The sequence below is a fragment of the Notothenia coriiceps genome, unplaced genomic scaffold, assembly GCF_000735185.1.
Source record: "Notothenia coriiceps isolate Sejong01 unplaced genomic scaffold, NC01 NC01_scaffold00000665, whole genome shotgun sequence".
In the NCBI taxonomy this organism is placed as follows: domain Eukaryota; kingdom Metazoa; phylum Chordata; class Actinopteri; order Perciformes; family Nototheniidae; genus Notothenia; species Notothenia coriiceps.
This window is the reverse complement of record NW_011333366.1, coordinates 5,659-29,410: the sequence shown is the minus strand read 5'-3', so window position 1 is coordinate 29,410 and position 23,752 is coordinate 5,659. Positions and strand designations below refer to the sequence as shown.

General features: G+C 41.6%; 2 protein-coding genes across 5 annotated transcripts; both read right to left on the bottom strand.

Annotated features, from left to right (window-relative positions):
• Positions 1 to 943: 943 nt before the first annotated feature.
• uba1 (ubiquitin-like modifier activating enzyme 1) lies at positions 944 to 13,200 on the bottom strand. Of its 4 annotated transcripts, none has more exons than XM_010783632.1 (23): positions 13,000 to 13,200; positions 9,729 to 9,845; positions 9,588 to 9,646; positions 9,332 to 9,500; positions 7,896 to 8,030; positions 7,692 to 7,798; positions 7,510 to 7,600; positions 7,260 to 7,392; positions 7,087 to 7,184; positions 6,699 to 6,845; positions 6,278 to 6,454; positions 5,940 to 6,050; positions 5,765 to 5,845; positions 4,988 to 5,140; positions 4,296 to 4,461; positions 3,973 to 4,169; positions 3,641 to 3,705; positions 3,062 to 3,257; positions 2,032 to 2,106; positions 1,734 to 1,938; positions 1,515 to 1,600; positions 1,296 to 1,388; positions 944 to 1,195 (listed from the first exon to the last, which is right to left on the bottom strand). In XM_010783632.1, exons 2-23 carry the CDS (start codon positions 9,843 to 9,845, stop codon positions 959 to 961), a joined length of 2,898 nt encoding a protein of 965 aa, XP_010781934.1. In that variant the 5' UTR covers positions 13,000 to 13,200; the 3' UTR covers positions 944 to 958. The 4 variants fall into 4 exon arrangements, with proteins under 4 accessions (XP_010781934.1, XP_010781941.1, XP_010781927.1 ...); XM_010783639.1 differs by having other exon boundaries at positions 13,097 to 13,121; XM_010783625.1 differs by lacking the exon at positions 13,000 to 13,200 and adding an exon at positions 11,299 to 12,324.
• Positions 13,201 to 13,643: 443 nt separating this feature from the next.
• camkvl (CaM kinase-like vesicle-associated, like) lies at positions 13,644 to 23,301 on the bottom strand. Its single transcript, XM_010783614.1, has 10 exons — positions 23,199 to 23,301; positions 21,972 to 22,103; positions 21,572 to 21,646; positions 20,630 to 20,768; positions 19,453 to 19,573; positions 18,675 to 18,750; positions 18,361 to 18,497; positions 18,036 to 18,114; positions 17,854 to 17,941; positions 13,644 to 16,287 (listed from the first exon to the last, which is right to left on the bottom strand). The coding sequence occupies exons 1-10, from the start codon at positions 23,291 to 23,293 to the stop codon at positions 14,809 to 14,811; spliced, it is 2,421 nt and encodes an 806-aa protein (XP_010781916.1). The 5' UTR covers positions 23,294 to 23,301; the 3' UTR covers positions 13,644 to 14,808.
• Between the last annotated feature and the right edge of the window lie 451 nt (positions 23,302 to 23,752).

Below are 23,752 nucleotides of genomic sequence, written 5' to 3'. Positions count from 1 at the left end.
AAATAACGGTTAACCGATTAACCCGAAATGTACATATCCTAGAAAAAAATAAATAAAAAAGATAACATTTTGAAAAACAAATAAATACAAACCAAGTGGAATTTGTCAAATGTATTGAGCTGGTGATCACAGTTTGAACAGTTGACAGCTATAGGCCTACAGCTTTCGTGCTTAAAACATAACTTGGTTTTTAAATGAAAGAGGGATCAGACACGGACAACATAACGGGTTAGGGTAACGTAACCCTATCACAACAGAGATCAACAACCTATAACAGGGCCTATGCACAGAATGCAGCTATTCAATACTCATTCTTGTTTAAGAATATGAGCATGTCTACTCAGGGGAGAGGCGGAGGCGATTCACAATCAGGCCAGCTGTAGAGAAGACCCTCTCAGCTGGAATTTGGGCATAAGATGAGGTTTGAGTCTGCGTATAGGGAGGGGCAGCAGCCATATCATTAGCTAGAACTAGCTAGATCTGATGGATTTGGAAATAAACGCGAGTGAAGTAATACCGGACGCGAGAGAGAGAGAGAGAGAGAGAGAGAGAGAGATCAGCACCTGAAGCCTCGCCCGCTTTGAGGGACTGGTGAGCGGAGCAACACACACCTTTAGACCTAACACACTTAGCTATGGCACTGTCGTATACATTGAATTATTCCATTTGGTCATATGTAATCAACTTAGGGCACCCCTCCAAAAAAAAAAATATATATATATATTCATAACTCGTATTCGAATACCTGAATAATTTTGAATATTCTATTAATCGTTCCCATCCCTACTAATAATCCATATTCTCCTCAGCACACACTGAAACCATCAGCATGAGAAGGCAAGTCACACTCATCACACCCAGGCAGGTGCATCAGTATTAGCATGGCTAGATCATCATTGGAGTTTAAAACATCTATTTACTATTTGAATTGGTATATTAGTGGTTCAAAGATGCCACTTTACATATTGAGTACAGAAAGGCAAACCAAACATGCAGTGCCTACCTTGTGTGAGGGAGCAGCGATGGGCTCAGAGAAGGCGAAGAAAGGCAGAGCCAAGTTCATGAAGCCATTCTTGAATGATTCCAGCTTCTTGTGTCCTTGGATAATCTTGATGAGCTCTAGGCACACCAGGCCGACCACAGCTGCCGTGGTCGTGGCGATGGCAGGAATGATCTTGCCAGCGATCAGTTTGCTCTGTATTGGAGAAAGAACAAAGTTAAAGTACTGTTTCAAGGAGCTACATTTGCAACGAAACTAAAAATTCAACTCAAAGCCACGAAAAGCAGTTCCCCACCTTGTGTCTGTCTGCAGGGGGAATGTCGTAGTTCTCTGCTCTCAGGTTGGATGATGCTACGATGAAGTCCATGTGGAAGTTGGTGTCATCATCCTGTTAACACGGAGGCACGGCAGTCAGAACAATAGAGCTACAATAAGTGCAGGTTATGTTTGCATTGAGGAATCACAGCATGCAAGTTATTCCAGCTAAACACAGAGAGGTGAAACGAACGTCTACCTTCTCAAAGTCAACAGCGCACAGTTTGAACGTGGAAGCCTCGGGGGAAGGCAGCTGGACCTTCAGGTCGTCCAGTCTGGAGTCATCTATGAAAAAAGAGCAGTTGCGAATGTGTCACAATGCATTCAAAATGACCCGACAACACCAGTCATTTGCCTAAACAACTCTTCGGCTGAAGATCTTAAAGTGTAATGCTTTAAATGATTTGTTGGTACATACATGTGTGCATCTTACCAACAGAGGAATTGCTGTTCTGCAGCTCCTGATCAGAGACGTGGATTTTAACCCCTGAACGGGGAGTGAAGGGGGTCACTTTGACATCCTGCAAGATCTTGATCACACCTGCACGATCAGCGCTGCCTTTCAAGCCGTATGATTGGGCGAACAGGTTGGCTGCTGCCACTACATAATCCAGGTGCAGCTCCTATTAAACAAAGGTCATTGGTCAGTATCTTGAGAGGAGAGATAAGTTCAGAACAGAACATCTCAGAGATTGACGATAGAAAACCATACTTACATTGCTAGTGCTGAAGTCTAGGCCGTGAGGGCACCTCTTGGGGCCGGACCAGAAGGGGGCACCAGAGCTGGTGAGCTGAAGGCCACAAATAATAAATGAATACCACATGATCACTGAGAATGCACACACACACACACATTTAAAACCCATTTATAAATTCTCCTCAGCACACACTGATACCATCAGCGTGAGAAGCAGAGTAGCACTCAGTTACACCCAGGGTGCATCAGTATTAGCATGGCTAGATCATCATCGGAGAACATCTACTGCATTAGCTATAAACCATCATTATTTTCTCCTATTGCATCGGCCAATAAAGTGACGTGTGCAGATGGCAGTAGCCAGGGTTCATCGGTTTTGCTAGGCTATTTGACTTAGTACTGTTGCAGAGGTTTTTATTTTTTATTTGATACAAATAACAAAAACGCCTGTGTCGTTTTTAAGGATTAGAACGATCAACCTTACTTATAACAACAATTACAGGTTATAGATTATGGTTGGTAAAACACAGTACTTTTAATATTGAAAATCATCTCCTTAAGTTGGTAATTGTATAGCAGACTAAAGAAGCTTTTGCAAGTTATTTTTTAAGAATGTTTGCGTGATGATGGCTTGAAAGGCAGTTTATATATTTTTTTATATTATTCTGTTTCTCTAGCACAAAAAGGGAATAAAAAACAAAACCTAAGCAGTAAAACATCTGCTATATTGTTATTCTAAACACCGGTAATGGCTGAAAAACGCAATCGTGGGCCCCCAGTCGGTACATTAGTGTTTTAAAAACGAAACTTTACAGACCAGATTTGACTTTTCAGGAGACTAAAACAAAGGCAATTTTACAAGCTGATAACATTGAGGAAAAAGCTAATAAATAACTAAGACTGGTGGAACGGAATTTAAATAAACACATAAATTACCAGGGCATATGGCTATGTTAGAGTCCATATGAATGAGGTGAGAAACCCAGGACCAGAACACAAGCATTCCAATTGAACGGTTGTATTCATCGTGCAGACAGCGGAATATGTACCTGCTCGGGGGGGAAGTTGTGCAGGAGCTGGCGGATGTTGTTGCTGTATTGGCACTGCCAGTGGTTGCGTGCCCAGGCGACGCAGTCGGCCCAGCTGTGGGGGCAGTCTGTGACGAGGCTCTTGTAAACGGCCTCCAGCACCTCCACAGGCTGAGCTCCGGGGAGCTTCAGAGTACGCTCCATGAATTTAGGATCTCTGCAAAGACAAGTCACCAAGAACCCTCATAAGATGGTTACAAACCAGGTAAGAGGCACCTGTTCAATTGTCCCATGAACGTATACGAGGTAAAACTATGACACTTTGTCAGCGTAACATTCTTTCAACCAGTTTAAAAATAAATGTTAATGTGGGATTTTGTCAAAAACTGTGGGGATCGTGCTGAGCTCGTTCACAGGTTGTAGATCAGTCATGAGGATAGCTTTTACAAGTACTGAAGACATCAATAAGAAAAAACAAACACAGCTCAAACTAGTACTGCAAGATACATTATTAAAAAAAAACGTTCTTGATAAAAAGCAGGTCATATGTATAGGTAACTACAGGGATATCATATTGACATGACGGGGAAGCTAACTCACGAGAGGTACTGTATGGAGTTCTCCGCTGGCTGTTTGAATAGTCCCTCGAACTCATCGCGGGCCCACTGCACAGAGAGAACACATTACTCTAACACTCAATTCATTAAATCACATTTACAGTACAAGTGTAAAACAAGAAACTGTTTCTTTAAGGTAGTGTTCTCATCTCTGGCACAGCATTGTAATTCTTTTTCTATTTAATCATATTGGGGCACATTTTTTGAAATACTGCAGTTCTCATGTTTAATCATTAAATAATGATTTACAAAAGCTATGTCGGGAGACTATATTCAATATTTCTTTACATATTTCATACGTTGTGCTTTACTGACCTGCAGTGTGTGTTCAATGGCATTTGGGAAGTTCTTGAGGGTGCAGATGGGGATGGACTTCTCAGGTGGGTCTTGGCTGGAGCTGTACGACTCTGTGAGGAAGGGGATCACGACCTGCACATTGCCTTTGGTACCCAAAGTACCGGACTCCAGTAGGGGTTTGCGGTAGTACACACACCTCCGATCCATGTACATACCTACACGCCGGGCACAAACACAAGGCAGAAGAAACAGCATAAATAAAGAGGACGATGTTTGGTTTCAAGATCGCACATTTGATTTGATATAAAAGGAAGCAGTTAAAATAGAGTTGTGTTCCTTACGTGCGTCAACATTGTCCAGTGCATTTGTCACGCCATCAAGGCTCTCAAAGAAGTCGTCGTCGTAGACCCTCTCTGTGTCGGGGCCAACTCTGTTCTGGTGGCCTGTGATCCTGATGGAGGGGTTCATCTGCTTCACTGCAGCTGCAGCTGTGTCACTCTTCATTTTCTGTAACCACATACAAACATTTATTTACTTTCACTTTCATGAAAAATGACAACTAGCAGGTCTTCCAGTACAGTGATGACTCAATCGTTACTGACTTATGGAACATACACAAATCTTTACATTGCTACCAGTGGTAACGTTCCAACAACAGTTACGGCCTACAGCACTTGTTTTTTAAGGCTCCTCAAACCACAACTTTTTTGGTAACATGACCCTTGGCTAAACTGAAACAAGACTAGTCACTTATCAATAATAGTGTTCTTATACCTATCGGTCACTAAAAAAGGTACCGGCAATTGATTAAAACAATACACCGACAATGATCGATTAAGCAGTCGGTTTTTTCCATTGAATGTTTCCTCAGGATATTGTCCATCAAGAGCATTTACAGGATGTGCATTCAGGAGCAGCTACAATACACAAGAAATCCATATGCAGCACTGCCTGGAAATCTAAATCAATAGATAGATAGATTTCCATATCTATCAAGAGACCGGTTGATCAATATGGCGTAGATGGTACTGACCGTAACGTCGGAGGGTCTGAAGAGGAACTGTCTGTTGAGGTTGGATTTCTCGATGGTGTCCATGTCCGTCACAATGACCTCGCCCTTCCCGCATGCCAGTCCAATCATGGCAAAGTTTTTCAACAGCTCACAGCCAATGGCACCGGCTCCAACCTGGAATGATTAAAACCACATCCCCTTTGATTGATCCGTTCTTTCACAGTAGGAACATTTAATAATAAATGAATAACACATAATCGCTGAGAATGCATGACCAAGAAGTCCCATTTAAAACCCATTTATAAATTCTCCTCAGCACACACTGATACCATCAGCGTGAGAAGCAGAGTAGCACTCAGTTACACCCAGGGTGCATCAGTATTAGCATGGCTAGATCATCATCGGAGAACAACTACTGCATTAGCTATATACACCATCCTTATTTTCTCCTATTGCATCGGCCAATAAAGTGACGTGTGCAGATGGCAGTAGCCAGGGTTCATCGGTTTTGCTAGGCTATGTGAATTAGTACTGTTGCAGAGGTCTTTAAATTTGATACAAAAAGAACAACCTGGAATGCTTAAAACCTCTCAGTGAGAAAAGCTACCTAGGTGTACTCTGCTTTGGAATAAAAGGCTGAATACATTTCTTTTTGGGCTATAGAGATAATACTTGTTAGCAGATTTGATAATTTTTTGGCTTTATAAAAAGGGATTCTGACACAAAATATCCCCAGACTTTAATAGCAACAATATGTAAGAAGAGGTCCTGCAAAGTGTTTTTATTTGGCAGACTCACCAGGAAGTAGCGCTGTTTGCCAAGCATCTCCTGCAGCTTGGTGCCGAACACTGCAATCTGCCCGTCATATCGGCAGTTCCTCTGGGAAACAAGATAGAGCTCGTTAACACCATTATTTATTGCCACCATCATGAGCATCCTTCCTCAGTATAAGTGTGGGAAGCTGAACACTTACAGGGGCACACTCTTCCTCTGTGAGCTCGGCTCCTCCTTCCTGTTCAGGCAGGCACTCCAGGGCATCAAAGTACAGCCACTGCATAAGAGGCATAAACTTTCCTGTGCACGCCTGAAGGAACAACAAGCATTTAAGGGCACAGTTAAAGAATGTATCATGGATAACAAATAATTCAACTGGTTAGTTAGTACATGTTCAGAAGGGTTTGAATGACTGATAATGCATTTCAATAACATACACCGTAGCATACCGAGAGACTGAAAACATGATTTAAACAAAACAAAAGTGGCTACTTCAGGACCGAATCGACCTCAATTTAAACCCAGTGTGCAACTGACCTTCATCACTTCCTGTGCAGCCAGACCTCCGATGAAGGCATTGAGAGGGGCCAGGTCACCAGCAGCGACAAACGACAGCTTTTTGATAAGAGCTTCGTCCAGCTGCTCCACTTTAGCTGACCCCGTCTGAGCAGCGTTGACCTCCTTGGCCAATGTCAAGAACTCCTCACCATCAGCCTAGAGTAAACACACATTTGCATGTTACAAAAGGCTTAAGACAACTCAACAACTGATATTATATTTTGAAATGCAGTGCTGCAAATAAACTCTGCGTTATCTTAGTTATGAAGTTAAAAACAACGTTAGAATCCAATAATAGTTAACATGGTTAAAATGGTTGAGCTTTCTACTGAGTAAGTGAACCAAATCTAAGATTCTTCAAGCACCTGTGGTATTTATAAAAGACACGAGTAGGATTTACCTTGCTCCAGGGTGCAGGAAGGTGGTTGTGTTTCTTCTGGAAGGCGTGGACAGCCTGGAAGCCCACATGCAGCTGTCCTGGGCGATCAAACTTGGCAAAGTCTGTCAGCACAAACTCAGGCTCAGCCATGGAAGAAGAGAAGGATTTCTGCACGAGAAAGACAAACGAGATGAGTAAGGTTAGACAAGTTAAAATGTTCCACTAGCAAATTATGAGGGGTTTTATGTGGCAATTAGAAACCCCTTTGCTGATCAGGAGCAAAACATGTAAGACAGACTTTGAAATGCACATAAAAGTGAAACTCCAAAAGTTCGATGATTGAAAAATAATCTGTAAAATCGCCATGTCACGAAAACATAATTAGGTGTGGAGATTGGAAGTCACTTACAAAAGCAATCTTCTTGGGCATCTTGACCTGGGAGACGATTCCTCCTCTTATGTAATCCATGAAGCCAGTTGTGTCACAGATGCTGAAGGTATAGGGTCCTGCACAGGGAAGAAGTCATGTCAATGTAAGATTAACCAAAACATGTGGTTCTCTCACATAGAAACAGGACTTACCCAGAACTTTAATTTCCACTGGCGAGCAGCCATTGAGCTCCGTCATACCCTGAACCTCTGTGAAGGTGACGTAGTCTCCGCTCTCAAAGCCATGGCGAGTCTCATCCAGACATGTCACAACCGCTTGATTGTCCTGGAGAAACCAAGAATGAAGAACATTGTCCAAATAATGTTAAACGTAAAGCTTTTTCTGATTGTCAAGCGCAGCAAGTAGCTGGAAAAATTATTTAGGCCAGATGTAAAGACTAACCTTGGTGATCATAGAAATCATGGAACTAAGTGGCTGTTCTCCATTGGTGTCTAACACTGACATCTCCTCACCAAAGTCACAGAAAAGCTGGCTGTAAAATACAACATCACACAGCATTAGACAGTGACACGTGTATACACTGCATTAGGAAAGAATATGAAGTAGAAAAGTCAGAATCTTACCCAAACAGGCCACGTGTGTCTGCGATGACCAGCTTGATCCCTTTGGCGTGGCAGAACTCTCCCAGTTGCTGCTGCTCTTCTATATTTGAGTCAGTCAGCACTACGACCTGGGACACAAAAAAGAAAAATACCCGTTAGCATCCATTTTTCTTTCCTTTCTGGCTGTGAGAATCAGTTAGGCACTAAGTTCTAGCCAAGTCATACCTGGAAATCGGTCATGAAGTCTCCAGTGAGTGTTTCGGTGAAGGCAGTCACAGGAACGTAGTTGTTGAGCTCAGCCAAACGCAGCCGACTCACCTCTGCCCTGTTCTTCCCAAGGTCTGCCTCCCGCAGGTAAAACTGGCAACAGTAATATACAAAACGTCAGGGAAATACTGATACCAAGTTAAATATTCAGTAAGCCAAATATGATTACTTGCATACAAGATCTTTGGAAAGGTTCGTCACCCAATTCAAACGGAAGAACACTTTCCTATCACTCCCTCTCTTTCATTTCGCTCAAATTAGGGCTCAAAATACAGCCTATTAAGTGGTCTGCCTACAAACAATGTGAGCCACTCAGCTGGTATCCTCAATGGCAGAGCAAAGAAAGTGGGGAAAGGCAGCCTTCTGAGCCATCATTTTTGACAAGTACCTGGTTGCATGAAAGGATTTTAACCACAGTTTGAGCGTTGGAACAGTGGAAAGACTTGACCGACCGCTTTACTTTATTTCGGTTTCATTTCAATGAAGTGTCTTTAACGGATGTATTTTACTGTGTAATAAGGAGAAATGGTATAAGAATATTTCCTCTCCTGACATTTCTTTGGACTCTATTTATAACAATAAAGAAGCTTACAACTTACGCAATGTAGCTGAATTGCTTTTATTTTGATTCAGGCATGGTTTACATTTACTGTAATTAAAAGGATTGTTCGGGACTGTTCCAGAATAAAGTGAGTCTGGAGCCCTGCCTCAGTCAGACTCACCTGGCTGATATTTTCTACGCAGAGTTCCATTTTTTAGTTGCCCAATGAATGTTCCTACTGTGAAAAAGAATACATCAGAGGGGATGTGTTTCTTTTTGTTCAAGTGTAGCAAGTGTGGACGTGGCCAGAGATTAAGTGGTTGATTAAATAGATGACAGAAATAAGTTATGCAATTCAGCCAGAATGAAGAAGAAACTGGGGCAAATGGCACAGGCGGAAATAGAAATGTTTGAGAGCACAAGAGTTAACTCGGGTATTACAAACATATGCAACCATAATCTTCTGCCAGCCAATTCACAATGACCTGTATGGCCTTTGGATAAATACATCAAAACTCAGATCAGAATAACAAACAATCTCTTCACTCTAGCTGACCATGGGAGAGGCAACCCACTGATCAATCTGGGTCAGCCTATGGTTAGCAAGGGTGGGGGTGGCTGCAGTACTCTTTTTGGATGGCAACAATACTACAAACCAAGTGACTCATAACCAATAGAACCAAACTGTACTTTGGATTCAGGCTCAAAGGCTAAGGCACAACTGCTGAATCTGCAATAAAGTATAATGGCTGAGTGAACCACTGACTGCCTGAAAACCATAAATGGGAAACATTTCTCAAAAGAAAAATCCATGTATTTTTGCAACATAATATCTGTGCACGCTTCTTCATACCTGAGAGGCGAGGTCTCTCCATTCTGCAACTCCTTGGTCATGCACAGTGACACTCCTCACTCCTGCAAGGATTACGTTCTTGGCAATCTCTACTCCAAGACCTCTCATACCAGAGATAAGGACATTGGAGTTCTGCATGCGCTTCATCGCAGCATGGCCCAACACGTAACTACGGAAGGAGATAAGGCACCATTAGAACAACTGTTTAGTTAAACAACCATTCCAGGTTGTCAATTTCAGTTTTCAGTTGACTTACAGCTGTCTGGAGTACAGGCCTTCATCGATCTCAGCATCATTGCCATTCTTAGCCATGCCCTGAAAAGACACAGAGGGATTGCCATCAGTTTGTGTAACATGTTTTACCAACAGTATAATGTATGTATGTGTTTGTACTCACGTTGGCAGGTGTATGGGACAGATCAGTTCTGACAGAGTTGGATGAGGAGCAATGGGATCCCGTCTTCGTCTCTGTTCCTGACAAGCGACGCTTCTTGGACAGCGGCGAGCTGGACATCTGCGCATCAAAACAAACACAAACCGTTAAAGCCTATTGTGAAGCATGATAAGATAATAAAATGTTGCCATTTAAAATTTCCAATGAACAAGATTTTATTTATTCATTTACAATTGTTATGTATCGAATTTAAAGTCAACAGTTTCAACAATTATGTAAATCAAACAGAGTGAAGAAACTCAGTGTCAGCATGTTTGTATTTCATGGAGGTTTTCAAATAAGTGCAAAATATATATCTAAATGCTACGGCTCTATATCAGCAGTATCCAAGCCGAACGCTGCCCAATCCCCTTCATGTTCAAGAGGATTTCTCGTCTAGGGAGCAGCTGGGCTGGCTGCTGGCCAAACACAAATCTGCTAGAAAACGAACTGGGCCCGGGAAGAGACATGAATAGCAGCATTATCAGTTATTTTCATGCTCGGAGACAGGGCTGGCCTGTTTATGTACTTCTATTGTCCATTATACCGGTATTTAAGGACCGCCAACATCGTTTCAACAAAAAGAGCTGAATCATTACAACTTCACTGCGGTAAAGTGAGCAACACCTCACGGCGGCCTGCAGGTGTGGACACAAGGTCCATACAATGCCGTTTGAACGATCCTCAGTGTGGCGATATGAAAAGGGCGTCAACAAAAAAAAATGTCTATCTTTAAAAGCCATCCAAGTACATTGTGATAAACGGAACAATCGAGACAAACCCAGCCGCTTTAGGAAGTGAAACAGGCCGCGATCTCTCGAACATATCCTCACTGCACGGCATTCATGATCGGACACAATTTCCGCATCCAATGCAGCTAAACTTAACGGTACAGGCGTCGAGAAAGTCAGACGTAACCGTTTATTTACGTCCTTACAGATAAGAATAATGAAGGGAGTTGACCAAAGTTGTTAAATAAATAACGATATAACCAATCAAAACCCAACGTTGTATTTTACTGAACCGTCACTGTTAAACTAAAATGAAGGCAAACAATGATACAGCAAATCAAATGAGCAATACAATATGTTAACTGACGAAATCAAGCCTTTAACGTTGAAGAACACGGTGCATGAATGTCCCTACACACAAACAAGAGGAAACCGATTAAGTTCGTTGCTTGCCACTAATCAGTTAAGTGATTTGGCGAAGTGAACACAGTCGCAACATAAATAACTTAGAGGCAAGAAAACACCAGCCAGCCTATCCATTAGCAGCTCGGCCTAGGCCTGCATTTCCCCCAGTGCGGAACACAACTTTACCAGCTAGCAGCTGTAGCTATATGCAACCTACTCGCAAAATACAGCAATGGTTTCATTTTGTCAGCTAGCCAACATAGCTCCTTTATTAATATCGATCGTGTTTCCAACACTCAACAAAAACCAGCATTCAAATTAATCGCCCAATATAAGATTATTTTGCGAATGTAAGACTAGCCTTTTCACTCGTGCTCCATTGATTTCTCTTTTCTTACCAATAATCCTTCTCGGTCCCTTCCCAATGCGAACCCGCTCCTCTCCCGCAGTATCTAGATGTCAGTAAAATCGATGGTTGTAATTTGGACGATTCGAACAAAGAAAAGAAACGCGGTGTAGGATTAGGAGGGTCTGCGGTATACTGTCGAGTCACTATGTCGTTGTGCTGAGAGTCTCGTCTATGTAATTGCGTTGCTGGCTTTGCGACTGCATACGGGAACAAAACCAAAATGGCAGATGGGAGAAAGGGGCGGAGGAGCTGTGACGCATGGGCTGAAATATTCAACAGGAAAGGGAGGCTGTGAGCACGCTGCTCGGACAGGAGCTCCGCTCATTGGCTGCCTAACATAAGCCAACGTGCATCCATCCCGCCCCTTTAACCAGAAGATGCATGCCATGTATGTTACTGTACAATGAACTGCAGGACCACCAGCGATCATTGGAAGGAAAATCTTGCAATTCTTACAGAAATAACGAGCAGAGCATGTCTGACGTAAATTAAAGAAAGCAAAGGTCCTACACGGACTATACTTTAGCATTTTGAAAAAGTGTAGACCAGTCTATCCCTGATTAATGAAATCCAACAACAATAACAGCATATTTGTGACTGTGGCTTTGTGTTGAAAAGTCGCCTCGTTGTGGAACTACACTGCATATACACAACTTACAAAAGACAAAATGCACCATGAAACACAATATAATCTGAACGCTATACCAAATTGGAGACTCATTGCACGACAATTGAAGTATTGTAGTTTAGAGATGTGGTTCTTTATCAGAGTTCAGCACAACTTATCTCAAGTCAAGTCTGATGTTGCTCCAATGGTAACTGAGCCAGGTACTACATCAGGTAGGATACTTGCTAGCCCTAGTGATGCTGAGCGTCTGGGCCCTCTGTCACATTGAGGTTAGGGGGTGAGCATTCCTTGCAGAGGAGGAGAATTGGGGGAGGGGGTGCCTGGCAAATGACAAAGGCCCAGGAAAAGAGTGGGCCGCATATTCTCGGGTACACATGTCGAGGGGATCCCCATTCTCACATCAATGCTGCGAAATGATAAACACAATATTTTCCACCATTCCAACAGAGTTCAAAACAAAGAACATAATAAATGTCATGTTAACAGACATCCCAACTTGGCAAGCTAAAAGGAGACCTCTCCAATAATGAGTTGCTGTGGTAGCATCAATTATCGTCCTATCGTAACGTTATCAAAAATACATATATAGAAGGTGAATTGTTGCCAGTGTGGTCTTACAAACACTGCGTGGTGCAAGTTAGCTTGTGTCTGCTTCTGAACACTGCGAGCATCTGGTGTTTGTAGCCAACTAGCTTTCAAGCTACTGTTAACGGTATTCATCACAGGACATTAGTTGAAACAGCAGTCTCGTGCACATAAAGGTGTGAATTCCAATATGTAGTTAACGGTTACGTGCCAGTATTTTCTATGCTACGGTAAGCAGAGGAGCAACGCTGAAATTGTCCAAAAAGCCGACAACAACTAACGTAAACGATAACCAGTAACGCAGATCAAACGACTGCGTAGTTGTTAGCTTATGTGCAGCTAGCTTTAAAGCTATATAGCCACCCAACGACTTTTTCCTACTTCCAGCCGCTATGTTAGCTTAACTAGCTAACGTTAGCAAACTAGCTGGGGCTAACACTATCAAGAAAAGAGCTTTCACAAGTGTGCAGAACTTACCACATCCGATAATACTCGGCCTGATCTGCAGTATTAAAATCGGTTTGTATTTAAGCAAAAAAAAAAACTAACAAAGAATGGGACAATTTAACAGTACCGCGGATTGCAAAGTGAAAAATGTGGCTCTGTGTGAGTTTTTCCGCTGGACGGCTGCCTGACCGGCTGTTCCAGAACCGTTTCCCCTCACTCTATTTCAGTTGAAAGCAAAGCAAAGCAGCAACATGTGCACGTTACAGGCACAACCACCATTCTCTTCAAGAGGGTTCATCCATAACTGATTTAAATACATGTATCACAAGTACATTGAATTATTACTCTTTAATCTTGTTCCACACTACTTAGAGAATCAAGTATATTGAATGTTACACTAGTTCATTGTTTGATCGCATGTTAACTTTTAACAATTATTTCCTTCACCCCCATGCTTCCACAAGTATAGACTAATCCAAAAATCCCGTAGGGCATGATGGGAGTTGTAGGCATGGCGTTTATCATGCCTCTGTGAAATCATTGGATAACGGTTCTTTCAGCTTTAGCAATAAAAAGCGTTTACGTGATTCCATTTATATAATGCTGCTATTCATATTAAAAACAGCTATTAGAGTTGAATCAACTCCTGTCAAATAACTTTTAATCAATGAAAAAACGAACGATATAAAGCATATTTTTTTAATTTTTGTAATTGAAAGACTTGCAAACAGTGCACAGTTTACACAGAGACAGGATAGTGGATTTAAAGACTTGTTCAGGAGAAAAGCACATAACCTGGTATTACATAGATCCAAAAGCAGAATGAACTTCCATAAATACTTTTTTACATGTTAAAAAAGGAGCAAATATAGACAGTATTATCAAATCAACAGTAACAATTGAATGCATGACAAAACTGGAGAAAAACCAAAACAAACTCCATGGACAAAACTGTGGAGAATTATGAAGTGTGTGTGTGTGTGCGCATGCGTGTGTATGTGTGTGTGTGTGTGTGTGTGTTTGTTATTGGAAAGCCTTTGAAAACTAGCATCTCAATTTTGATCAAGCTCTCAAACAGGTGTGGAGCAACTCACAACACTTCGAGTGACAATTCAAGTTTAAATACACTATAGGCTATATAATAAAAACAAATCTCAATCTGCAGCAGCTAATGAAATGGCGAACTTCCGTACAACTCTTTGACTGATAGTTTATGATTTTGCAGCCTCACTAGTTGAATTAATAGCTACATAAATAAAAAGGAATGGAAAATAATGACATAGGATGTGCTGCTTAAAAAAGAAGTAAATGTCAGTTTAGTTATGAGGAAGTTTACAACATAGGATGAAAGCAGGAATCAGGAACCAAGTTCTTTGTATTTATTTACACTTTGTAAGGAATAATGGAAATATTACTATACATAACACTCCCCCTCCCAAATAACTCGCACTATAAGCTGATCATTGTACCACAATATCTTACTTGTGTACATTTAGGATTTGCAAACTGCGCTGAATGCTTAGATTTGAGTATAACAAGGTTGTGTTGCAAGCATTTTGATGTGCACAATCTGGATTTGCTTTTATGATCTTTCTTTTTGCAGCTCTCATACAGAGAGATGTACTACTCCTCCTACACTCAAGTCATGAGTGTATTTAAATGCCATAGTTAATTTTTCTCTCAGACCAGTATTCTCAAAAGGAACATACAGCCGTACATGGTTACTTTTCCTTTTTGCGTTAGTGGATGATACTTGGGTGGGAGACAGTGTCTCTAAACCCCTTGAAATTTGAACCATAAATCCAATGTTCCATCGGTTGTGTATCATGGACAACTGTTTTATAGCCCTCTGTCCATCCCAGCTCCGGTGGACTGGTTGGTAGAAGCAGCATCCCTCTGTCCCTCCCTGTCTTCTTGCTCTCCTATAGCCTGGGGTGGGGAGGGTGGGGGATAGGAGGGAGGAGGGATAGTAAGGTGAGGCAGAGATGGCAGCGCAGGCCTGGGAGAGGTTGGAAGAGGCGGTGGAGTTGCAGAGTTTGCAGTCGTGGTATGTTGTGAGGAGCGGGCGCGGGAGGTGGCAGGAGAGGCGTGTGTGCTCCTGGCTCGTAGCGGCTCTGCAGGGCAGTCACTGATTTGCTCCAGCAGCGACGGCATGTCTCCCTCAATCTTCTCAAGCACGGCGGCCATTTGCTTTTCGATCTGCTCAATCACACTGTCCATTTGCCAGTCGCTTGTAGTGCTGCTCCCGCCTGCTCCATGTGGTAGCCCAGTCCCATACATCCCTATTCCTCCTCCGGTCATATATAGGGAACTGTATGGACTCCCATAGCTCCCTGCCATCCCCATTCCTACAGTCCCAACTTCTGGGTTGTATGGAGTGGCGTGACGGCCCAAACTAGCAGAGCTGCCTGTGTAACAACCCTGTCCTGTTGCAGGACCTGGCCTTGCCATGCTGAACTCAGCGCTGTATGTGTCTGTTGCCCTAGTATCCCTATCCCTTCTCACCATGGGGCTATCCTCACCCCTTAATCTAACTCCTCGTCCTGCATCAGCCCCAGTTTCAGGTGCCACTGTTTGAGCGACTACCACTGACCTCTCTGCCACTGCCTCAGGTAACTCTGTCTGGCACCAGCTTCCATCAGTCTCATCCCTCTGGTCCTTCTGCATTGCTGGCCTCTTGTCTGGTGAGGCTGTCCCAGCAGCAGAGGCTTTGGGTGTGGGGCCATGGAGCGTTGCAGCCATCTTACGTTTACTGTTAGGATCAGGGGAGGCGGATGTGTGTTTTTTGTTCAGGTTAGTCCCTGAAAACCCGTCTGACAGCTTGGAGGGGTCAGGCGTCGTCATGGGAGTTGGTTTGGATTCTGGAACAACTTTACCTTGACCCAAGTTGGCAGCCATCTTCCTGGTTCCATCACCTGCTGCTTTCTTTGCACCAACCTTGTCAAGCTCCTCCTGTGCGAGTTTGAGGGCTGCATTTGATTGGCTTTTCTGACAGAGAGGCTCCTGAACATCTGAGGGGGAAGTTCCTACTGATGGGCCTATACTTTTCTTTGCCTCATCCTGATTTTCTGCGACCTTACTCCTCCCCTCATCCTTTTCTATACCCAGCGGTGTATTTTCAACCGTAACTTCTAAAGACACACTGCTTGATGTCACTCCTTCATCACTTGTTCCTTTGTCTCCCTCATCACTTGTCCCATGGGACAACACTCTTTCACTATCTCCTGCCTCCTCTGTGCTCTGAGCCTCAGCTGAACTGTCATTCAGGGCCTCTGAATTCTTCAATCGTTGCATGAAGGTGGTGACACGGATCGCTTTCTGCAACACAGACAGATGAAAAAAAGAGGAGAGGAAGATATAGGTGTTAAAGGCATTAGAGTTACAGTATGTTGCTTTTTTTCATTGACACCCATATTGGTTAAATAAAAGAAAAGCGTTGATCCTATATTTGGTTATGGCAATGCAAATAACATAAGATTGGAAAACAAGTATTTGACAAAAAGCCTGTCACGGCACCATGATTTATCAGTATCATAATAAGCGTGAGATGTGACAGTAAGATTGGTGCCATTTGTTTACTTCCAGGAGGCTATGATACATTTGTACCCTGGTTTAAATCAATCTCAAGACTCACTCACTCCATGCCACTCCTTGACTGCTTGTTGTCTGGAAAAGGTAAGTGAAAAGATGGGTGTAAATCTCAGTCACTGTTACACCCATCTGACTTATTATGATTTACAAACACTTAAGGAGTTAAAGAAAATGTGTAGGCTTAGAAGTTGTGTTTAAACCAGGGAATCGATTCTCTGGAAGTGAAAAGCCATTTGGACAGACATATCACTGAATACAATATGGTTTGACTGAGAAGCTTTTGTACAGCTTCAAGTATGACTTGAATGTAACACTGAGGTACAGTATGGGTCAATGAACCAGGATTCACGTAAGAGGAATGACAGAGGGCCTTAGAGATCAAATCACTGCGGTTCAACAGTCCACAGTGGCCTACATCCCTTATATCCTTTCTATTTCTCCCTCTCCTTATCTACACAAAAAAACAATACCGACAATGAGCAAACCCCTTTCCCTATTGTGGAACATAAACTTGTTTTTATCAATCTGGTTTCATATACTAGTGCAGATGAGGAGTAAGAAAGGAGTAGAGCGAGCCACTTTGAACATCTTGGTCTAAATCCAATGAAGAAAAGTGGGACAGAGTGGATGGATCTCTTCTGGGACAGGACATGAGTGACAGTGGGCAGGAACAGAGCATCTGAGAAGACTTTCACCAGCCAAACATGTTCAATACATCTTGAGGCTGACTGAGGATTGACTGAGATGTTCTGATTTGATTATTAATACATAATTGTGAAAACCTCTTTATTATAAAGGGGATGTTAGTCATCATAAGATGTTTTGTTTTGAATCATGGCCAGACTTGAAGGTGAGTTTCTGCCCATGCTCTGTCCTTCCATTCTCCCTCATAATGAACAACAATACCTTCAAATCCTGGGAACCACATGGGGAAAGAGAAAAGAGGGTTATAACTGTTACTTATGCTGTTAGGTCAGCGCTGCCATCTTGACTTCCTTCTTCTTGGTCCTCAGCATTTACTACCCCATGTCCTCTTATGACCACCGCCATATCATTTGCAAATGTAAGACATACCTCTGCAGAGTTGAATGCAGAGCTAAAAGTACCTCATGTGCAATCAACATAAAAAATAGATAAATTATAATCATAATCATTGATGCTTCATGCTAGTCATCTTTATTTGTTTGCCCTAGCCTTAATCTTGTTCCCCCCCTTTTCCTCTGCTGCTTACTAGGTTATTTTATCACAACATTTATTTACTACTATAGAAAGAGAGTAAGAGTGAATACATACCCGCCATTTGGCCTTTGCAAAGTTCTTCTCAAACTGGGCACACACGCCATCCTTTAGATTCTTCTCGGATGCACCATTCCCTGCAATCCTGTCATAGGTGACAAAAAACATCTTACAAGTGAGAACTAACCCGGTGGACATGTGCCAAAACGTGTGCTCTGTGATTATGTGCAAACAATTACCATTCATGCCAAAGTGCATCTTGCGCTGTGATTCTAAGCATCTGGTCAACCTCCATGAGTCGACAGACGAGCTCCTTAGCTGAGAGAGAAACAATACAAAAAGTCAATTTAAAGGTTTCAACTAACAAGTTCAGAAATAATCAAAAAGTAGTTATTGGGACAATTAGATCTTTGATTAAAAGGCATACAATACATATTGCAACTAAAAGCTCCATTTAAATGTAGACTGCGGTAGAATAGTCAATTATTTACTGACTACCAACACATCCAATGCCTTTAAAAATTCCACTGGTTGTTATTGCCATCGTGTGGTGGAGCTATGTACCTGCAGGCGAAATGTCATCCCAGTACGGAGAATCAAACTCAAATTCACCAGCAACGATGCGACAGAAGATGATGCGATTATGTAGATCTGTGTTCTCCTCCTCTGTCTCATCATAAAAAGGTGGGTTACCTGATAAGCTACAAAAAGGAGAACATGCATAAAGAGACAGAGAAAGGGAATTTATTTTAAAACCATGCAGATAACTCCAGGAAATGTGAATTACAAACAACAAAGCCATTTTTTTTAATGAAATGTATTTGCAGCTAAGTGTTAATCAGGCGTGTTGTTAAATCATAGCTTTGATGGAGACTCACAGTATGAACATAATGACACCCACAGCCCAGCAGTCCACAGGACGACCATAACGGTGACGAGCCACCACTTCAGGAGCTGAGAGACGGCAAAGAGAAAAGCAGACATAGAGAGAGAGAGTGAAGAGAGATTAATATGGCTGGATTTTCATTTATGAACCTTCAGACGGCATTCATAACTCTACACCACCCGGGCCTCTCTTCCATTTTCTTTCTTTATTTGTCTAATTAAGCTCAGCATTATGAATAACTATCCTGAACTTTCACTGGAAAGAACAAGGCCAAAGCATAGTTGTGTAATGCCCTCACATAAACTTGAGAGAGAGTGAGAGAGTTAGGTACTTTAACTGGAACTCATGACTGTTTTTCAAAAATATGTCAAGACATGAAAATGGTAAAGTGTGTTAGCAAGGAAGTATGCATAGATGAGAGTCAGAGAAACATAAAAAAGTAAAGTTATATATTAAAAAAAAAAACATGAGTGACAGTGGGCAGGAACAGAGCATCTGAGAAGACTTTCACCAGCCAAACATGTTCAATACATCTTGAGGCTGACTGAGGATTGACTGGAGATGTTTCCTGATTTGATTATTATAACTAACTGTGAAAACCTCTTTATTAATAAAGGGGATGTTCATTCATCATAAAGATGTTTNATTGAAGGTGAGTTTCTGCCCATGCTCTGTCCTTCCATTCTCCCTCATAATGAACAACAATACCTTCAAATCCTGGGAACCACATGGGAAAAAAAAACCTCCACAAAAGCTGGTGAGTCTCTTACCCAGATATTCTGGTGTCCCACAAGGCTCTGTGATTGGTCCATTCTCAAACTTGGACAGGTAGAAATCCCGCAGAACTACTTTGTTGTGGTTGTTTTCTGTGTAATACATCAGGTTTTCCAGCTAAATAAATGAGGAACATAATTAGGTGTTTTCCCACAATGCACGCAGCCCTACACACTATAAAACATGTTCAATCCTTATAGCAACTGTTAATCAGCAGACATTAAAAAATAATACTTTTGCCATCTGTAAAGAAACTCAGCAATGATTGTTCAACCTCATGAGGCCCTTATCGTTCCTCTTATTACTTGGCAATCTCTTGACAGGTAACAGAACAAACAAACAGAACAAATGTTGGCATAAAATTATTAAATGTGCGGCATGAGTCAACTCATTATTAGTCTTAGATATTGGTGGATGGAGATTGGGAGAGATAATGATTTCTGAATGTGCACCAGGTTTTATATTGTGCAATTACTGATATACAGTATATTGCTTTATAATAGCTTGTGTGGGATATTTTAGCATATGATTTATATTTTTAACTGTATGTTTTATGTATTTTATCATCTTTTATGTTCAAATCTATGCTTGTTCTGTGTTTAGGTTGCTGAAAAATAAATGTTCCTATGGGATTTATTATGTTAAAGTTGAAGTCTTGGTTTTACATGCCTAGCATGTTCAAATCAAGATGAGAAAAGTATATGATGTACCAGTGAGAAGTAATGGATCATCATCTTTGGTGATCCCGTAAAGTGTCTTAAAAAACAACCATATGTAATTTCTTGCACTAATCTGAAAAAGTAATTTTTATAAAATGTAATGGGTTCTGAAGATAAATGAGTGCAGACTGTGTAATGTATATACAATAAACCTGAACAAAATTCCAGCTTCTGCCAGTGGGGGGAGTCTGAAGGCCGAGACATGATGTAATTCCATCCTAATGGGTTGATAATGGTGGCTAAAGACATTAATCTGTCTCGATGTATGTATCACTATTGCATTAAGCCATAAAGATAGTCTTTACTCCCTTGCTAAAAGGATATCAAATGTTGAGTCATTAACTGAGATGGCATAGCAATGCTCTCATGTGTCTCCAAAGAGATACACTATAAAATGCCTTGAGTGGTGAATAGGTGCCTTGCACTCAAACAAGGCTTTTGTTAAAGAAAGTACCTTCAGGTTCCTGTGCACTATGTTGAGAGAGTGTAAGTACGCCACGGCCTCAAGGACCTGTCTGATGACATTGGATGCGTCTCTCTCTGTGTAATTCCCTTGGTCCAGAATCCAGTCAAATACATCTCCCCCTGTGGCACTGTGTGGAGTCAAAAACACATGCCCACATGAACACATCAGAACACATATCGACAAAAAAGCAAATAAAAATGAATGCAAGTTGGTGTGACTGTTTTCCACATGTTGCAACAAAATAATTCATTTTAAGCGTTCAGTAACACAGTTATCAAAAGCCCTGAGCTCTTTTTTTTTTTTCATTAGTAAGGCAATCTGTTTCTATTGGCCAAAAGCAAGCGCTGCAGAGCAATTAAAAATTAGAGCCTTGGTCATTTCTCTAAAAGACTTGGTTAACTTCAGAGTGTGTATACATGACGGGTGTGATCATCACGTATCGCCCTCAGCAGGAGGGCTGTTGGCTTGTAAGATGTGAACAGTCACCGACTCATAAACAGACTGCCATCACTTCGAGAGTCTGTTTTGCTTTATAACAACAACAGAAGGGAAATAATTGTCCACTCAGCGCCATTTAATGTTATTGCTTTCAAATAAAGTTGCGAATGTTAAAAAATGCACTCGTCACAAGTGACGCAGATCGATCCGAAGCCCTCTGAAGAGACCCTGTTATTGCCAAGCAGGGCTTCAGGAGTAATGAATAATGTTGAGTGTTACCAAGAGCAAATACTTCATAAAACTAACACCATCCTCTGTTGCTGAGGGGAGCAACAGAGCACACAGTAATAAAAGGAAAGACTCGACCCCTACCCTCTAGCTGATGGATTTGTGTGTGTTAATACACAATTAAGAAATGCACACTTAAGTACACTACGTCGGGAAATGGTTACACAAAAAGATATTAAGTGAAACAGTAAACGAAACACTCACAGTTCCTGGATGATGAAGTATTCTTTGCGGGTCTCGAATGTGTCTATCAGCTGAAGGATGTTTGGATGGTTGACCCTGGAAAAGCAGGAAGGAGTAAGTGCACATACAAGAATGAAGCTTCACACATGCATTTGTAGGATGCTAAACATTCTCTTGCTTTTAAATAGCTCTATATACAAACAACATAAAGGGAATATCTTTTTTAGCTGGATAGATACTTCAAAAGCAGTGCTGAAGAAGTTACAAACACCTGGGCTTACATTATTAACAATGGTAATTGCATGGATTGTGTGACTGGAATTATGAACAGAAATTTAAAATAACAAATCAGTCTTTCACTCTCCCTCTCTCTCTGCCTCTCTGCATCATACATCCATCTGTCCACAGACCAACTGCTTACAATTTCAGGATCATGATTTCGTTCTTGGCAGCTTTGCGGACTTTCCTTCCGTCTTTCTTGAGGAATTTCTTGCAGACAAACACCTTGTCTGTCTGTCTGTCTTTAGCCAGGCACAGCTCGCAGAACTCCTTCCTACACAAGAAGGAAAAATAGAAAGACAGATAGTCAGAGAAAGGTAGAATTGATCACATCTTAGAATAATGCCAAAGAGAGGCACAGCATAATAGGGAGACAAAGTACACTGAATGTTTTTGTGAAATACAGGGAAAGAATTTAATTGGGTGGAGAGAGTCATTGACTAGAATAAAGGGTCATGAATAACATCTTGATGGGTCTTTCGCTGTTATGTGCTGGGCATCGTCTGTTTTTTTAGCCTTGGGGCATGCAGTGCTTCAGCTAAATGGATTTTGTGAAGCTGTGCGATGCAAAACTAAACTGCAACATTACACATTTAATGTTTTATGCTCAATAAATACAGTGAAGTCAGAGAAGATTCGAATAGGGCGCTTTCTTCCCTCTCTTTTTTATTTAATGTAGATTATTTATGAAAAGTCCTATACATTCAAGTATTTCAAAATGTAAACATAATTTGTACAGCAAATGTGGGAAGTTAATGTGTGTATGTTTGTGTCTGTCTGTGTGTGTTATATAAAAGATGAGCAGAAATCTCAGAGGCCAGATGCTGATGTTGCCATATGGCCTCTTACACTGATTGGTGTGTGTGTGTGTGTGTGTGTGTGTGTGTGTGTGTGTGTGTGTGTGTGTGTGTGTGTGTGTGTGTGTGTGTGTGTCTTTAATGTGTCAAGGATAGGTGTTCATGAGAAGTAAACTTTCAGTGTTCGGTCAGTCAAGCGGCAATGATTTTCACAGCGCTTTGACAATATGTCCAAAAATATTTTTTTTAGGCATGACACAGAATATTTAAATGGAATAAATTACAGTGTTTCACGATCTGTCATGATCAAAAAATATATGGACAATTGGCTGGCTAAAATTTGAATAAATGTGACTGTCACACACTCGCCTCATGCTTTACCTTCTGTCATTCCTTCAGTGAAAACGTTTGATATGCCAAACCAAATCTGCAGGGAAAATGATCCAATTTGAAATAATTCGTGAAGGGAATAAAGACTATTAGGGAATACTGGAATGTGTCCATGAATTCTACAAGGGAGAGATGGGGGAAAAGGCAACAGAGGAGCATGCATAGAGTGTTATGGTACTCACGCTCGAAGGACCTGTCCAATCTCATATTTGTCCGTGACATCAGACAGGCTATTGTAATTCCGCCCATCTCGCAGGGCAAGGCACCCAAATGGCATGACGGCATTCACCTAAAAAAATAAAAGACATTTCAATCATTGCACTATAAAGGGGTAAGTTAAACATTAATTATTTGGTTACACCTTTAGGTAACAGACAGATAAAAGGAATGCAGAAAGCAGCATAGACAAGGATGTTAAAGGGGAAAAGAGGTACTGATGAAACATTATGAAAGCCTCCAGTGGTTGAAGTCAGAGGCACCAAGGGAGTGTCCTTACTATTAGCCTTGAGAATATGCAGTATATTGGAAAAGCACAGATACAGCCAAGTCAATTTCTCAACTAATCTGGATACTAACGCTTCTGGCAGCCTGGTTGCGTGCCAGCCTTGTCAACAGATACTAAGCTACCCACTAAGCTTCTCTCTACTCTGCTAAAGTCTGCAGATTCTATGCAACGTCTGTCAAGTTCAAGTTAAACTTTATTTATAAAAGGGCAGTGTCCCTGTGTCCCTACAGC